This window comes from Phanerochaete carnosa (assembly GCF_000300595.1).
Source record: "Phanerochaete carnosa HHB-10118-sp unplaced genomic scaffold PHACAscaffold_1, whole genome shotgun sequence".
In the NCBI taxonomy this organism is placed as follows: domain Eukaryota; kingdom Fungi; phylum Basidiomycota; class Agaricomycetes; order Polyporales; family Phanerochaetaceae; genus Phanerochaete; species Phanerochaete carnosa.
The window spans coordinates 2,289,076-2,303,470 of NW_006767628.1; the positions used below are offsets into that span (position 1 = coordinate 2,289,076).

A 14,395-nucleotide genomic window follows, 5' to 3' on the forward strand; every position below is an offset into this window, starting at 1 on the left:
TGAGGATCACCAAGCTGTTCTGTCTGTTGGTGTAATACTGGAAGATTTCATCGCCTGGGCTAAGGTAACTGAGTGCTAGCTCATTGTCTGTTCCCTCCGTAGGTCAACATCTGCTTCGAACTTCGCACAACTCTCGAGAACTTCTGCTGTCGGATACCTGTTCAAGTGCTCAGACGGCTTCCGTCGCAAAGATGCTCCTGGTGAGTCCTCCTAGGGCATGATGGCTCGGCTCAAGCACACCAGACGATATACAGGTGTCCTCCTTCCCCGGCCAGTTCTCCGCTAAGGCCTCGATGTAACACTTGTGCACCGCGTCGTCTGTGAACAGCCCCACCTTCTCGCCCTTGCGCAGGATCTGCAAGTACCACTCGTTGCGCTTCCACGACCTCATCCACGGGAGGTTTCTCGGCAGAAATGGGATGGGCGTATCGTTGACGATGGCCTTCAGAAGGCACAACTGCTCGGAGTCAAGGGAGCCCAGGAGAATAAGCTTCGAGTCGATCTCAGTAAGTCGCTCCAGGCCTACGCCCAGGCTTTCCTGGTGGGTCGATCTGCCTTTGGCGTCCCAGCTGATGCATACGCGCCCCTCCACTCCGTTCCCTTCACGCCACCTGAGGTACCAGATGGTCTCTCGATGGTCCTTCAGGGACTTCCCGACAATCATCGACATTTCCTCCTTGAGGCGGGTTGCTGCAGGATGAGACGTAATGAGGGCGGGCATGTAGTGAGTCTTGATAGCTTGTCAAGGTTTGAGATGCGGGGGAAACAAGCGAACAGGATTGTGGTCGCCACACTCGATGGGCTTTTATACGTCGAACAAAGAGTCCTTTGTTGATTTATCGAGTTGTGGCCTTTCCTTCAGGTCAGCCTGCTGCACCGCGCTACTGTGTTGCGGTCGATAAATTTTCTTTACAAAGATAGAGCATAAAAGTGATAAAGATGGGAAAGAAAAACAATGCAGTGGCAGGGTGAATGCAGCTACCAGGCCAATATCAGGCTCTTATTGAAGACGAGCTCTCATGCGAACACCAGCCAGGATGTGAAGAGGAAGACGGAAGGATGCTAACCCTGTACTCTTGTCAGCACCGACTCCTCACATGCGCGCCACCACCGTTTCATAGGCCGACTGGACATTCGACCGGGTCGACCGGATTTTCGACAGAGCCTCCAACGCGCACATGTGCACTGGGGCGGCCCAAGCAGTGCACGCTTCTCTGGGCGTGCGGCGACCACAAGATATTGTTTCAAACTCCAGACTGAGCAAAGTCCAGTACTCCTCCCGTGCACGCCCGTCATTCTTACACGCCAAAGCATTACGAATGGCACATACTGCACCCTCGACATTGGTTCCGGAAGCCACGGCCAATGTGAGTACTCCTGTGCGCGTGCACTGCTATTACGTCCGACTGATATCTCTGTCACCCTGAGGTCTCATACAAGTCGCGCATATTCCATTACTAGTGTGTCTTTCATGCGCAGCAGTATACTGGCATGGACTACAGCCCGCCGGACGGCAGTGGCTTGTTCTCGTAGTACAACAAGCTCGCTCCATGATATGGCCGCTTGGTTTATAGCTCGAGCCCTTCCTCAACCACGAGCCTGCCCACCTTGATCCTGTTCGTGTGTCTGGGGTGATTCATATTCCGGCTCGCGGCGAAGCCCGGTTTGGAGCCTCAACCTCAGTTGATTCATCACAGCCTCGCTAAACACAAACATGCGTCGCGCATCGGGAAACTAAAACATCGTAATTTGTAAGTACAAGACAGCTTCCTGAGGAACAACCTTCATTCCGACTGAGCGTCTTCAAAGGCGCGTATTCACAGAATTTTCTCCGTATCAAGAGCCTGGACGGCCGCTTGCAACTCGACCCCCGTGAAGAGCTTCTGCGCGATGCCCTTCTCCAGGATCTGTATGCACCATTCTTTGCGGAGCGCCGTGCGCAAGCCCTCCGTCGCGCGCGGCACAGGTGTGTCCTGCATGATCGTCTCGAGCTGCAGCCGCTGGTTGAAGTTGAGCGAACCGAGAGTCAGTACGACGCGCGAGTGCGCCGGGAGGTCCTTGTGGAGCACCGTTGCCGCCAGGAGGCACCCCTTGCCCTTGTTGTCCCAGGTCGCGTACACAAGTCGCTGGCCGCGGCCCTGTTCGCCGGTCTGCCAGGTAAAGTGATGTAGATGGGCCTTCGGTGCGTCGTCGCTGTCGCCAACAGAGAGCCAGATTGTGTTATTTCCGCGGTCTCTGTCGTAGTTCTCGAAGAGCCGTGTGTAGCACAAAGGTACGTTGGTGTCGCAGTCACCCAAAACAAGGCCTGACGAGTTGTGAACTGCGGTAGGGGCGGCCCGGATGACAGAGATAGTGAAGACGAGCATGATGGGTTTGTGGTAGCGATATGCGAGGATGGGATGAAGCTGGCGGTGCTAATGTTGCGTACTTATGCAAGGCCGATAGCATGGTGGCTTTTGCACCTAGCCGCGGCGGCCACATGCAGCCCATAGTCTGGTGGCCCACCGACAGCGAAAACATATTGGCCGACAAACACTCGCACCGACTGGGGCATGTGGATCAAAAAACTTCAGAAAATTTTCATCGTTGTTATTTCGCGCAAGGAATCAACATTGTACTGCTACAACTCTTGGCGTGGTCGAACGGGTAGGGTGAACAATGCCCGACTCGGAACGGCAAGGCGGCCCGGCGTCTTGTCACTTCTGTCCGCACTTGCAGCTACCGGCCTCGCACTTGCACCTGAAGCGGTGAGAAACGGGTTTTAGGTGACAGATTATGTCGACCACAGAAGGACGTACGAGTCGCCGCAGTTGCAGCTATTGTTTCCGCAGTGCGTGTTGACGGGGTTCTCGATGGTCTAGGGTGCATGTGTGCAGTGAGCCTCCTCGGTTTCGGCCTACGAGAGGCCGAAGTACGTACGGCGAACATATCTGACAATCGTGTGCGAGGTCGTGGTAAAGTCTGAGGTCTGAGGTGAGATATGATCGTCGCTGCCCTTTATATACAAAACAAAGGCACATGTGTGCCTGTTCTGACAATTACCTGAAACAGTCTGAAACATCTCCTCCACGATCCTATGACGAAGCATGATCTAGAAGCTCCCCACTTCCCGATTGTCCCAAACAAGCAGCTGTAGTATACGTATGTCAGCCTCGCCGCGCGGAACACCAAAGTTCTAGAAACGCAATTTGCCTGACACTAAAGTGCGGAAATTCCAGAATCATGGTCTCATTTCATTTAAATGTACAACAATTAACAGCGACCCTTGAATCAGATGAACCCTCCAATACTGCATGATCTCCCGAGGGTAATCACAGCTGGAACATCGTGTGGCGCTTAAGCGCACTTGCACTCGTTGGGCTTGCAGGCGCAGCTATGAGTCGCATGTGAATACTCCAGCACTACAAGGTATGCGAAGGAACAACGTACCTGTTGGCACAGGCGCAGCTAGTGTTGGAACTGCAGGTAGCAGAGCCGCAGTTGGCGTAGTTGACGGGGACGGCGACGACCTGAGCGATACAATAATGAGTCCTAGACCATAGGCTCTGAAGTCGACTGGGCTTACAGAAGACATTGTTGCTTGGAAGTTGTGGGAGATGTAGAGAGCTCTTGTGGGTTGCTTTAATCCGCCCTCCGTGGGCCGTATTTATGTGCTCGTAGTGTGCGTCTATCTCCCCCGTTCTCACGATATGCATGTAAAGCTGCGCCCCATAAACAGCATAGGTTTGCGAGGCATTAGTGCTGCAGCCACTCGGCAGGCCCTGACACATTCCGACGCCACGTTCTTTGCTTCGGGAAGCGACCCTGAAGCATGGGGCTGAATACGGGCCAGCATCAGCACATGCTAAGGGCCTGACGCCGCACTAACCGAATGCCACCTTTTTTAGGGTGCCGTGGAGAGGGAAGCGCACCCTGCCACTTTGTCTATCAGACGCGCATCTAGGCCCCTTTCGCAGTAGCATAAATTTTCTCTCTTCAGTCTCGTGTACAGCTCTTTCAGGTCCCCGCTGCGTCAGCCTTGTTCCAAGAACTCTTTTGGTCGTTCTTTTTCCCAGGTATGTTGTTCAGCTGATTAGAAGCATGTAAAATTGCGATGTTGAGGACACATCTGACGGGCGTTCTCTCAGGTACAGTCATGATGGCCAAAAGATGATACACAACCATTCTATATACTTAGTAGGAAATTATACAAATGATATCTATCTCGTAAGTCCTGTGAAGCGGCCCTAAGCCTCCCCGATAAATCTCTATCATGCCCCATAAGTAACTCCCGGGCGCGGCGCGTATGCACTGCCACCGGTGTACGGCTTCGCGACAGAGACGCTCGATGCAGAGGGTCCGTGGCTCGGATTTGGTGCATAGGCACTGGAGTTCAGCTGTGTCGCGTCCTCCAAGCTTTCGCCCTTGCCTCCGACAAAGTAGTCGTTCTGCAGAGGGGTAGCAAGCCCGACGGTCACATAGATAACGATCACGATGAACTCCATGATGGGCGACATGATGAGCCAGATGCCGAAGTCGCCGCGTGTGCTGTTAAACTTTGCGAGGCTTGGCGACCCACTGGTGACCCCTGGGATACCAAGAGGGGAATAGGCCGAAAGAATAGTGTACAGGACACGTACACCAAGGAAGGGAAGCGAGAGTGTGATCGCCTTCAGCAGCTGTTGGTCCAGACGGTCAGCGATTCCGTTTGATAAGCGACGACCTGAAAATGCCTCACTGTGCGTCTGTGCTTCATGATCTGGCTAATCTTGCTCCAAATGAAGAAGGTGACCAGAACGGTAAGGACGAATTGTACGACGAAGAGAATGACACCGATGTGCCTGAGGTTGTTGCCACTGTTAATTTTCGAGACGTCATCGCTGGATGTGTTCGATCCGATGTTCACGCCTCCGACGATGGTGAGGAGAAGGGCGACGGAGGAAAGCAGCCCCATGAGCCGTAATCCTTTGTGAAGAAGATGTCCGTCCTCAAACGCATTTTGCTTCCTGAAAACACGTGTCAGTTCGCTCCCCAGCCGATTAACTCCTCGATGCACGTACACTGTCGTCAAGAAGCCGACGGTAGCGATAAGCAACGGTGAGACTCCAGACGTCTCCAGGATAGTGACTACAGTTTCAAGGGTTGTGCTTGGATTCGCCTGTTCTTGAGCGATGATGTGTGTTATGCCGCCGGCGATTCGAACTAATGTGCGGCTTAAATAAATCACTATCGGTCTAAGGATATTCCGACGTACTGATTGATAGAATCAAGAGATAGAGCCATCCTTCGCGCTTGAAGCCATACTTGACGAGCAGGCACACGCTCAGAGCTGCCAACGGGATGTACACAACGATCTCGATGGCGGAGACGATGCTTCGGGAGTCGAGATGCGTCATGGAAGTGCGCGGTACGAAGCTTGAAAGAGAGGAGAATATGAGGGATATGTTAGCGAAAGCTACTGAGTGCTGGATGGGAGATGGCAGCGGGCGAGACGACTTTATAGTACTGACCATGCAGCCGAGATTCTGCAACCAAGGACTGGCAATGCCACTCATTGCACTGCATCAGTAGCTTCCCGCTTTACGCGTCATGGAAGCACAGAGATCCACGGGCCCAATACATTTGCGACTCGGCCGCCGTGCGCGCCACGGGTAAGCGGAAACCCTACAGGGCGTGGCATAAGAAACCGCAGTCAAGGGTTTTTCGTTCACTGCCTGTACATGTCCTGGTTAGGTGTTATATTGTCACGTAATGTCACGATGTGCCTGAGGGGCACTTTACCTCACATCACGCCCTCTGTCTCCGCTGTTTGCAGAGATCAATGTCGCCAGCAGCAAGACGTTGCTGAAGCTCGTCAAAGTAGAGTGGAGGGCTGGCTTAGAGGAGTAAGATTACGAGCTGCACGTCGTCCGTGTTGAGTGTGCGTGGATGGCGTCGAGGCTAAACTAACATTGATTGGTTGACGGAATTGTTGAAACTGGGTAAGGATGTCGTGGGCAGTGCACTCCGAGCAGTCAACAGAGCTCGCTATCTCTGATATCCTCAGGCCATTGTTGGTTCGCCAGTGTACTATGCGTCGGCGAAGCCAGCGACAGATGACTCGGTGACGAGGCACTGTGCGTGCGGCGCGGCGTCGAAGCACCTGTGACTGTGTGTGACGGTCTCATATCTATATTGGGTACAAGTACAAACTTTAAGCTTTAACACTTGAGAATTATGTGATTCGCAATCGTAGAGTCGCCGTACGCGCCACCCGGTAGCGAAAACTTTACTTCGCAATGTCTCCCAACAGACTCTTTTGCTGCTCGTAGAGTCGCAATACACACGGAGTGGAGACAGGCTCTGGGCACTTACCGTGGCCGCCCTGCGGAGGGACTCCTCCCAGCGAGCGAAAGTTTCTGCAGCTGATTATCCGTGCGACACAGTCAACATGGCTGTGGTGGATGAAGCTTGAAGCTTGAAGGTCCGACACCGGAAGCGAAAGTCCTCACGTGTTGAGCTCACCATACAGGATGCGTTTCAAGTTGCCCTGATGTTCATGGGGCGGCGAGTTGTGGCACAAATCAGTTACATCAAGGGTCAGCTTAATGTCAGTTGGTAAACGATGGATGTGGAACTTGGGATCTCCGCAAAGTGTGTTCGTGCGCAAAGAGTATCCTCGGTGCCGCCCTACAGCACAGCATCCGACTGGGACTGCCAGTGCAGATATCGCAGATATTTCACAAGCGGCGAAGTCAAATGAAAAGGGCTGCATCGAGCATTGCCTATATATGCTAAGGGCGATGGAGGCAGTGGGCGCTTCAAAGATCCCGACAGTGCCGGGGCCCGGGACTGGCGGTAACCTCACCCGATTAAGTTTTCCGGAGCCCAAGTTGGCTAACGTCGCAGAACAGTAAACTTTCAGCAGTGCGTTTGGTAGGGACAAGGACGCTTTCACCGGTAGAAGGCTAATAGGTGTACTGTTTTAGTGTAACATATCCCGGTCGCAATGAGATTGCCTCGCAGAGTGCCTTGGTCTTCTCTTGCTGAACTCGATGAAGTATGCTCTTGGATCTATACCGACGAGACTGACCTCGACACCAAGATTCTTGCTGTGCAAAGAGTGAGTTAGGCATGCTGATGGCTACTTGCGGAGAACACTCATGTGATGTCAGCTATCTGCATGGAAGGCGATCACCACTCTCCCGCACGCTCTCGATTCTACGCTTTCGCTGCTCACAGTGATCGTACAAGACTCGTCGCGCGAGGGTCTTTCATCGCACATGCTGATCAGACAGGCATATGCTGTGGCACTAATCCGTCTGGTCAATGGCTTGGTAGATCCTTTGCAACTTGGGGCATACGCTCGTTCTATCGCGAGTATTGCTGCTCAGCTTGGTCTTCCGCAGTGGCTAGTGGAGTTACGACATGCTGCTACCCACGAAGACCTCCCAAGTCTTGATGTTCTTCGTGAGGCTGCACGCGAGGTTAGTCAAAGCCCGTAAATCATCTTGGCGTGGCACGCTGACCAGCTTTTTTCAGGCAATGGCCTGGCTACTGCAAAATTACTTCAACCCAGCTCTCAGCCCTTCTGCACCACCAAGAAAGCAGACACCGCCTTTGCGACCCCTACAACCTTTACTTGCGCAGTACAAAATGCTCCTCAAATCCACGACGCGCGACGCCTCGCTCCGCTCTCAGTACAAGGCGGAGATCACCCAGATCCTGCGGGACATTGAGCGATGGGTCGCTGAAGCGAAAGTCGCAGCCGATGTCTCCGCTGCCACCTTGGAGTGGGACGACATCGAGGTCGAGGACGGCGAACAACAAGACAGCAGAGAACGATGGGCATTGGAGAAGCTTTGTGACACTCTCTTAGAGAAAGGTGGCCTGGTACCCTTGTCGAAAAAGTGGGCAAAAAATCACACTCGTCGGAAAACCGTGGTATTAACGACAATATTAGGAAAAGAGTGGGATCGACGAACCCGTTCCAACCCTCCAACAGCGTTCTCGCGATATGGACACCCCTTCTCTCTCATCTGCAGGCCCTCCACCCGGACTTGCAGTCGGTACTGATCTCAAGAATCATCACGAGCCTATTGTCCGACTCCGACGCCACGGTCAGCAGTGCTGAGATGGACACAATCCCGCTGGCCGCAAACGAGCGGAAGCGCGATGCGTCTTATCATATGTGTGTCGCTAGCTGGGCGCACTGGCTCGTGACATCTTTCAGGGCAAGTACTGCTGATGCTGAGGACGAGACTCTAGCCGAGGAAGCTGCAGCTGGCCTTATCACAGGCCTGGGGCCTAGCGGAGGCACCAGCGACACCAAAGCGTATGCTACCTCCGTCGCATTTTCCATTAGTCTTCTGACCCTACTATCGTAGCGCGCGCTACCTCCTTGACACACTCTGCAAAAAATATCCAGCGCTTCAGGCCACCGCTTCTGTGCTACTTCCAGCACCCGCGCCCGGAAGCACTCCGGTAAGTTTACGCACCGAGATTCACCGCGCACATCGCTGATTCGCGTCGTGTCTCAGCGATGGTCGGAGCAGGATCTCGAGACTATGGCTGGACGGCTTGACGCCCTCATTGCACCCGGCCTCGACACTACGTCCGCACCAGCGCCTTCGTCGGCGGCCGAGCACAGTCTTGGGGCCGGAGAGGGCCCTGCCCTGCCACCGGGTTGGCGCGTGCTCACCGTGCGAGACGGCTGGAAGCCGGCACCCATCGGCGTGCATGTTGGTTGAAGGTCGATGTAGGCAAATAATAGAGAAGGCCAGAAGTGTGCAGGCTACATTCAACTCCGCACTGTCCATCCTATATGGGCAGCTACTATTACAGATTCTCTCGATGCAAGCAGCGTAAGGGACGTGAAGGCAGAAAAGATAGTAATATCCATAACAAATTAGTCTGGATAATAAAGACATCCACGAGAGCATCTCGACGGAGGCAAGAGGGAGACGAAAATGTGCAGCAGGGGTAGGGCGGACCGAGGATAGACCAGGATGAACCAACGGCCCAGGAAGAAAAGGAGGATGTTATGAGAAGGGAAGGGACACGCATAGAAAGAAAAGCAGTCCAATGTTCCGAAGCTGAAATGACTAACTAACAACTCTTCGCTGTGCTTTCGCAGGCATCGCACCTGGTTGCCGTCGGTCAGGCTGCAGTGGTGGCACAGTTCCCGTGCGCATCGCTGTTGATGCTGCTTCATTACTGCTACTGCCACCCGCGGTGCCGCTATTGGACTCGTTATATCGAGGGGGCAGCTCGACGATCTCCGTGCCGTCTGCCGCATAAACGGTAACGGGGGCCCGGCCCCCGTCGTGATGAACGACGAAGACCTGCGACTGCGAGCGATTCTCGGAGGAGAGAGGACGATGAGGTGGGATGAGGGGTACATGCGCTGGTGGGATGTTCGATATGGGGGACATCATGACAGAGCCTGTGGGTGAGCGCGGGCGGTCTGCTGAGCCAGTCGTGACTGCTGACGTGTTGCGTGTGTGTCTGCTGTCGAAGAGAGTATTGGACGGGCTGGACGCGTGGGAGGGGCCGAATCCGAGCTCGCGTTCGGAGGGCATAACGAAGGGTTCTATGTGATAAGACGTATCCGCCGGTGGGGTCGGTAGATCGGTGTAGGGTTCTGATTGGTGCGAGAGAACCGGTGTGGTGATCGATATGCTTGATGTCTTTCGATGTAGCGTATCCGGACGGCTACGATCCATCTGGTTCCGCTTTCGTCTCGATGTAAACCACACAGCTCCTAGCAGGCCGGCAACAAGTCCAACGATAAGTCCACCTGCCCCCGATACAGCAGCTACCCAAGGCTGCACCTCCTTGGAAGATGCGGCTCTAGTCAAAAATGTCAGGCAAAGCTCATGAAATGGTGAAGCATACTCACATCTGGTTCAGCTCAGCTAAGCATGTCGTATCCGTGCCTTCTCCGCTATGCAGCGGACCGAAGGCCCAGGTCATTCCAGTAGAGTCAGCAAGCGAGATAAAGAATGGCATACCCCAGGACTGTCCTTGGCATCAGACACGGCGACCTGTCACCGCGAAATGACATGCTACTCACCAGGGACACGGTCCAATTTATGGGATCCATTGAATTGGACGTGATGTTATAAGGAGGGTGGAGTGCAGGGGCAACCTGTGGCAAAATCAGCAGCTTTTCGACACCTTAGAAAACTGGGCCTACAGTCATGGTAAAAGGTGGCGTCCCATTGTTGGGCTTTACGGAGATATCTGTACACTGGCGCAACTCAACCACAGCCCGGCGTTTCAACATACAAGCGCAGGCTCACCTGGGGAATCCAAGCGAACTGCCCAAGTGGACCGTTGTCCACAAGAGCAGTTACACCGAGTACTTGGTCTTGTTGCGGATACGTCAGGTTCGTGCAAACCGGCGGGTTGTTGAGAGTCGTATTAGGCGCCGGGTAGACGGTATACACCGCCTGGCAACCTCCGGTCACGCCGTTCGAATCGAACTGTGAGGAGATTAGGGATGCAGCCATCATTATTAGTATTAATGTTGACGAGATGCTTACCATGCATATCTGGTACTGTGTTCCTGGTATAAAGGGGACTGGCCAATCCTGGGGATAAGGTGAGCATGGCGTTCACGTTCACACTGCCCGGTCTTTGAAACTCACAAAATTCAAATCTGCATTGCTGGTGCCTGCTGGAACAACCAGAGGTACGATGAAGGTTCTGGGGAAACATGGATGTTGGGCACGCTCCGAGACGCTGACCAAGGTGAAACATACGAGGTATAAATCTGTAGGTAGTACGGCGCCACCGGGTTCGGCCTTGAAACAGTATGAACACGGAGATTGCGCTTTAAAAGTGTCCATCACGTACCCTACAGCGTTGCCCCTCCCATACTCGATATGAATGGTTTCGCACTGTGCTGAATAGCCCCTTCAATCCAGACGCGCAGCGCAGGCCTGTATCTTCAGCTTACCTGTTGTTGGGATCGGCGGCGACTGATTTTGCGGAGTCCAATCGAAGAAGAAGCCCTAACGTTGAAGTCGATGCCTTGAGGGCAAGTACGAACGGGTTGACTGCGGGCTGCTCACCTGGTTCAGATAGGGCGTGTCCTTCCCCATCACAGCTGGCACCAAACTATTCATCCATAGTAGCCCCACAGTCCCAAGGGTTGTCCATGCCCCGACCCCGACATCTGTACGCAGTGTAGGCAACATCACGTTGCACTGCTACCGCAGATCCCAGCACAGACAATATTTGTAGCCGTTCGCGTCGGGAAGGTGATCAAGGGACAAGCGAGATGAGGAACCCGGCACCGAACGCGATACTCTGCGAGGGTCCCTGCTAGTGGACGGACGTCAGGCAGGGCGTCGGGCGGAAGATGGAAGGGGAGAAAAGGAGCGTAGTACGAGCCTAGGCGGGCGTGGACTTGCTCTCAGCGGGCTAAGGAAAATGATACTTTGGCGCCGCGCGCGCATTCGCTCCGTATCTACATATCATCTCGCTTGCACAACTCTTCTGCACCGCCATTGCTGAGCACCGTCACGACAGAATCATGTCCCGTCCGACAGACTCTGTCATTGTAAACGACCTGTTCGTTGTCACCCACCACAGCCAGCGCGACGACTGCGAGAGTCGTTCACAGCGCGTGCAGTAGCTCTCGATGGTTCTTTCGTCCGACAACCATCGGGGCAACCATAATAGCTTCATGGGATGATGTTTACAGACGTTTGGACAATTTACCGACATTTATCTCAAAGGGACTGCGATGTGACTGGCCCTTGCTGGACCAGCAGACGAAACAACAAATCCAGAGACCTCTAAATAGCAATATGCCGCTACTGAGGACCACCGCCTCTGAATCCTCCGTGTGATCTGCCTCTGCCCCGCCCGCGGAAAGGTCTATGTGGACCCGTGTCTGGATACTGATTTCGGTTCTGATTGTCTCCATTTGGCTGCGCCGCGGCTGGCACAGCGGTAGGTGACCTACTGCGCTGTCCGGCGTTATGCTGCTGGTGGGAACGCGGACGGTATCCCCCCTGCGGGAGACCGCGCCCACGTTGACTCTGCTGCTCGTGTGCCTGGTAATGACGGCCGCGAGGGCTTGCCTGGCCCTCAGCTGACCGCATCTGCGGGTACCTAGCCCTCCTAGGAGCAGAGTTCGACGTCGACCCTTCGGCCGCATTCCCGCTGCCACCGGCAGATGCCGCGCCATTCTCACCCTGCGATGCCTGCTTGCCCTTGGGATCTTTCTTTTCCTTCGGTGGCTTGGGCTCAGGAGGCGGACCAGCATCGTAGAAAGGGTTATATGGTCGCCATAACGTGTGTGGGTCGTCAATCGATGGCACATACGTGAGACCTTTGTAGAGGTCAAACGAGTAGAACGACGGGAGGGGTAGGGGATTCATGGTTAGTGTCATGGGGAACAGCCGCTTGAATATCGTGAGCCCGGAGTGGCAGTCGTTCGCGGCATCTGCGTTCGTAAGATTGTCAGAGGTAATGATATAGCCTCGACCAGTTGTGTACTCACACTGCACCTGAGCTTCGCTTAATACAGCCTCCCAATTGCTTCGCGTAATCTTGCCCTTCGTTAGACTGAGCTCTTCGTACGTCTCGCACAGTCGAGCAAGGCCGATAGGCTGGCTATATTTTCCCTTCCATCGAGCATTGTCGACGGTGCGAGCGAGAAGTGCTAAGTCTACACAATTGCGTGTGTTGACTTGGTAGTCGTTCCAGAGCTTCTTACAGTCACCTGAGTCGGATTATATATATGAGTGCAGAGTCGGAGCAAACTGCGCGCACCTTGTATACCAACGCCACACTTGATATACGCAGGGTCCCAGAGTACTTGCAGCAAACTCGGGGGGAATACTGTTTGGGAGGCTGTACAGTATGCTGAGCCGCTCAACAGAATAGAACAGTGCACGCACGTCGGATGGCCGTGATGTGTATTAGAAGCACAGTCTCCTCGTTTGCTAACTGCACCAATGCGACAGGATTTTCTTTCTGGCCCTTGCGATAGCACGGCTTCCACTCTAGGTCAAATCCACACGGCCCCGGTTTGAATCGAGCCATCTCCTGATCTACCGTATGCGAGTCGCGAATGTATACAAGACGTGTCTGCGGAGCTTTGACTTCCCATGAGTATAGATCGTACACTCGAGGTGGCGGCGGAGGCTTTTCCGGTAGTTGTGTAGCGGAGGCTGCTGCTGGAGGCGGCGGTGATACCAAGCTAGTGGCCGGCTCGGTCTCTGTGTGGGTCCCGGCGGACATGCTGGGTATCATCTCAGCTTCCAGGGACATCCTATGTGTCAGGTCGCCAAAGAGTGAAGCTAGAACTGCGAGTGCTGTCCGAGTGCAGGATGGTAGTCGGGACATCGAGAAGAGCCTGCCAAAAGCAGGTGGCCGACGCGCCTTCGGCGATTGCCGCCATCGACTGAAGCGCCATCACGTGGCAGACGCGAGCCTTTATGGGCGCTTCCTGCTCCTGTCGCGTGTGTCTTGCTTCGCCTATCTTCCCGTTCAGGTAGCGTCCATCCGACAGCAAAACGCGGGCAGGTACCGACGTCCGCTCCTTGTCTTTGCACCATGACTCAGACCCTCACTGCAGGTTGCATGCCCAAGGCTGGCCGCAAAAAGTACTACGCGGTACGCCGTGGACGAGAAGGCCCAAAAGTATACGAAACATGGGAGGAGGTGAGTGTTAACTTATTGACGTGAATGCGATTTGTTGAAATATTTCTTAGTGTAAACTCAATGTATCTCGTTTCCCTGCCCCGGCGTACAAAAGTTTTGGTGCTCGGGCAAAGGCAGAAGCATGGATCAAGGTAATCAATGCCTCGGACCGTGAGTGCTGATATTCCTATTGTTAGAAACACTGCACGATGTAACATTACAACAGCTATAGTCAATAGCAAGCCTCGACAGCCCACCTCGGGTTCCAAGTCTCATGCGAAGCCCCAACAGCCTCAATCCAATGCGCCTGCTCCGGTAGCTCCTGTTCAATATCCGCCAATACCTCAGACCGGCGATATTCGAGAAACAGAGTCAGATGTTCCTATAGAGCCGACAATCAAACTCTCGCTAGAACAGCAACAAGTTCTCAACAAAGTCAAGGCCGGCGAGAGTGTCTTCTTTACAGGTTCCGCAGGTACGGGTAAGTCAGTCTTGCTGCGCGAAATCATCAAGTCCTGTCGCGAAAGTGGCCGTCAAGTAGCTATCACTGCGTCTACGGGTATTGCTGCAGTCAACATCGGTGGCTCGACCGTGCATTCATGGGCAGGCATCGGACTTGGCAAGGAGCTCAAGGAGCAGCTTGCCATGAAGATTCTGGGACAGGACAAATGGAAGCGCATCAAGGACAAGGAGAGACACTGGGAGCAGGGGCTTCCTTCAGGGAACGAATATGACAGCGACGATGCGAGTCAGCCTAGAGTCGTTCAGCGATGGC

General features: G+C 54.1%; 8 protein-coding genes across 8 annotated transcripts; 2 read left to right on the forward strand and 6 right to left on the reverse strand.

Moving 5' to 3' along the window:
* On the reverse strand, positions 1-943 carry PHACADRAFT_246869 (uncharacterized protein). The gene has a single exon (XM_007390138.1). It carries the CDS (start codon positions 719-721, stop codon positions 170-172), a length of 552 nt encoding a protein of 183 aa, XP_007390200.1. The 5' UTR covers positions 722-943; the 3' UTR covers positions 1-169.
* An 868-nt stretch (positions 944-1,811) lies between these two features.
* On the reverse strand, positions 1,812-2,366 carry PHACADRAFT_133501 (uncharacterized protein; the record flags this gene model as incomplete). The annotated part of the gene is made up of 1 exon (XM_007390139.1): positions 1,812-2,366. The coding sequence occupies one exon, from the start codon at positions 2,364-2,366 to the stop codon at positions 1,818-1,820; it is 549 nt and encodes a 182-aa protein (XP_007390201.1). The 3' UTR covers positions 1,812-1,817.
* An 816-nt stretch (positions 2,367-3,182) lies between these two features.
* PHACADRAFT_203905 (uncharacterized protein) lies at positions 3,183-3,574 on the reverse strand (the record flags this gene model as incomplete). The annotated part of the gene is made up of 2 exons (XM_007390140.1): positions 3,183-3,373; positions 3,430-3,574. 2 exons carry the CDS (start codon positions 3,572-3,574, stop codon positions 3,312-3,314), a joined length of 207 nt encoding a protein of 68 aa, XP_007390202.1. The 3' UTR covers positions 3,183-3,311.
* Positions 3,575-4,192: 618 nt separating this feature from the next.
* On the reverse strand, positions 4,193-5,784 carry PHACADRAFT_246870 (uncharacterized protein). The gene is made up of 6 exons (XM_007390141.1): positions 5,765-5,784; positions 5,490-5,695; positions 5,234-5,394; positions 5,040-5,181; positions 4,718-4,985; positions 4,193-4,658 (listed from the first exon to the last, which is right to left on the reverse strand). The coding sequence occupies exons 3-6, from the start codon at positions 5,373-5,375 to the stop codon at positions 4,251-4,253; spliced, it is 960 nt and encodes a 319-aa protein (XP_007390203.1). The 5' UTR covers positions 5,376-5,394; positions 5,490-5,695; positions 5,765-5,784; the 3' UTR covers positions 4,193-4,250.
* Positions 5,785-6,967: 1,183 nt separating this feature from the next.
* PHACADRAFT_155862 (uncharacterized protein) lies at positions 6,968-8,708 on the forward strand (the record flags this gene model as incomplete). The annotated part of the gene is made up of 6 exons (XM_007390142.1): positions 6,968-7,081; positions 7,134-7,445; positions 7,501-7,868; positions 7,922-8,293; positions 8,346-8,442; positions 8,499-8,708. The coding sequence occupies 6 exons, from the start codon at positions 6,968-6,970 to the stop codon at positions 8,706-8,708; spliced, it is 1,473 nt and encodes a 490-aa protein (XP_007390204.1).
* Positions 8,494-11,449, reverse strand: PHACADRAFT_133507 (uncharacterized protein). Its single transcript, XM_007390143.1, has 12 exons — positions 11,037-11,449; positions 10,922-10,976; positions 10,819-10,867; positions 10,725-10,766; positions 10,611-10,668; positions 10,506-10,553; positions 10,263-10,445; positions 10,157-10,210; positions 10,034-10,108; positions 9,860-9,978; positions 9,677-9,810; positions 8,494-9,601 (listed from the first exon to the last, which is right to left on the reverse strand). Exons 1-12 carry the CDS (start codon positions 11,160-11,162, stop codon positions 9,063-9,065), a joined length of 1,482 nt encoding a protein of 493 aa, XP_007390205.1. The 5' UTR covers positions 11,163-11,449; the 3' UTR covers positions 8,494-9,062.
* A 745-nt stretch (positions 11,450-12,194) lies between these two features.
* Positions 12,195-13,134, reverse strand: PHACADRAFT_48952 (uncharacterized protein; the record flags this gene model as incomplete). The annotated part of the gene is made up of 4 exons (XM_007389557.1): positions 12,195-12,418; positions 12,476-12,697; positions 12,748-12,816; positions 12,876-13,134. Coding segments are annotated over 4 exons (774 nt in total), but the record flags the coding sequence as incomplete, so codon positions are not given.
* Positions 13,135-13,533: 399 nt separating this feature from the next.
* On the forward strand, positions 13,534-14,368 carry PHACADRAFT_189886 (uncharacterized protein; the record flags this gene model as incomplete). Its single annotated transcript, XM_007390144.1, has 3 exons — positions 13,534-13,641; positions 13,692-13,791; positions 13,847-14,368. Coding segments are annotated over 3 exons (730 nt in total), but the record flags the coding sequence as incomplete, so codon positions are not given.
* Positions 14,369-14,395: the final 27 nt, after the last annotated feature.

Coding starts and splice junctions, on each gene's coding strand:
- PHACADRAFT_246869 (XM_007390138.1), bottom strand. CDS start 721: ATGCCCGCCCTCATTACGTCTCATCCTGCAGCAACCCGCCTCAAGGAG.
- PHACADRAFT_246870 (XM_007390141.1), bottom strand. CDS start 5,375: ATGACGCATCTCGACTCCCGAAGCATCGTCTCCGCCATCGAGATCGTT. Junction 4,986..5,039: donor GTCGGCTTCTTGACGACAGT/GTACGTGCATCG, acceptor ACGTGTTTTCAG/GAAGCAAAATGCGTTTGAGG. Junction 4,659..4,717: donor TCATGAAGCACAGACGCACA/GTGAGGCATTTT, acceptor CTGGACCAACAG/CTGCTGAAGGCGATCACACT.
- PHACADRAFT_133507 (XM_007390143.1), bottom strand. CDS start 11,162: ATGTTGCCTACACTGCGTACAGATGTCGGGGTCGGGGCATGGACAACC. Junction 10,977..11,036: donor ACACGCCCTATCTGAACCAG/GTGAGCAGCCCG, acceptor CTTCAACGTTAG/GGCTTCTTCTTCGATTGGAC. Junction 10,554..10,610: donor GCAATGCAGATTTGAATTTT/GTGAGTTTCAAA, acceptor CCTTATCCCCAG/GATTGGCCAGTCCCCTTTAT.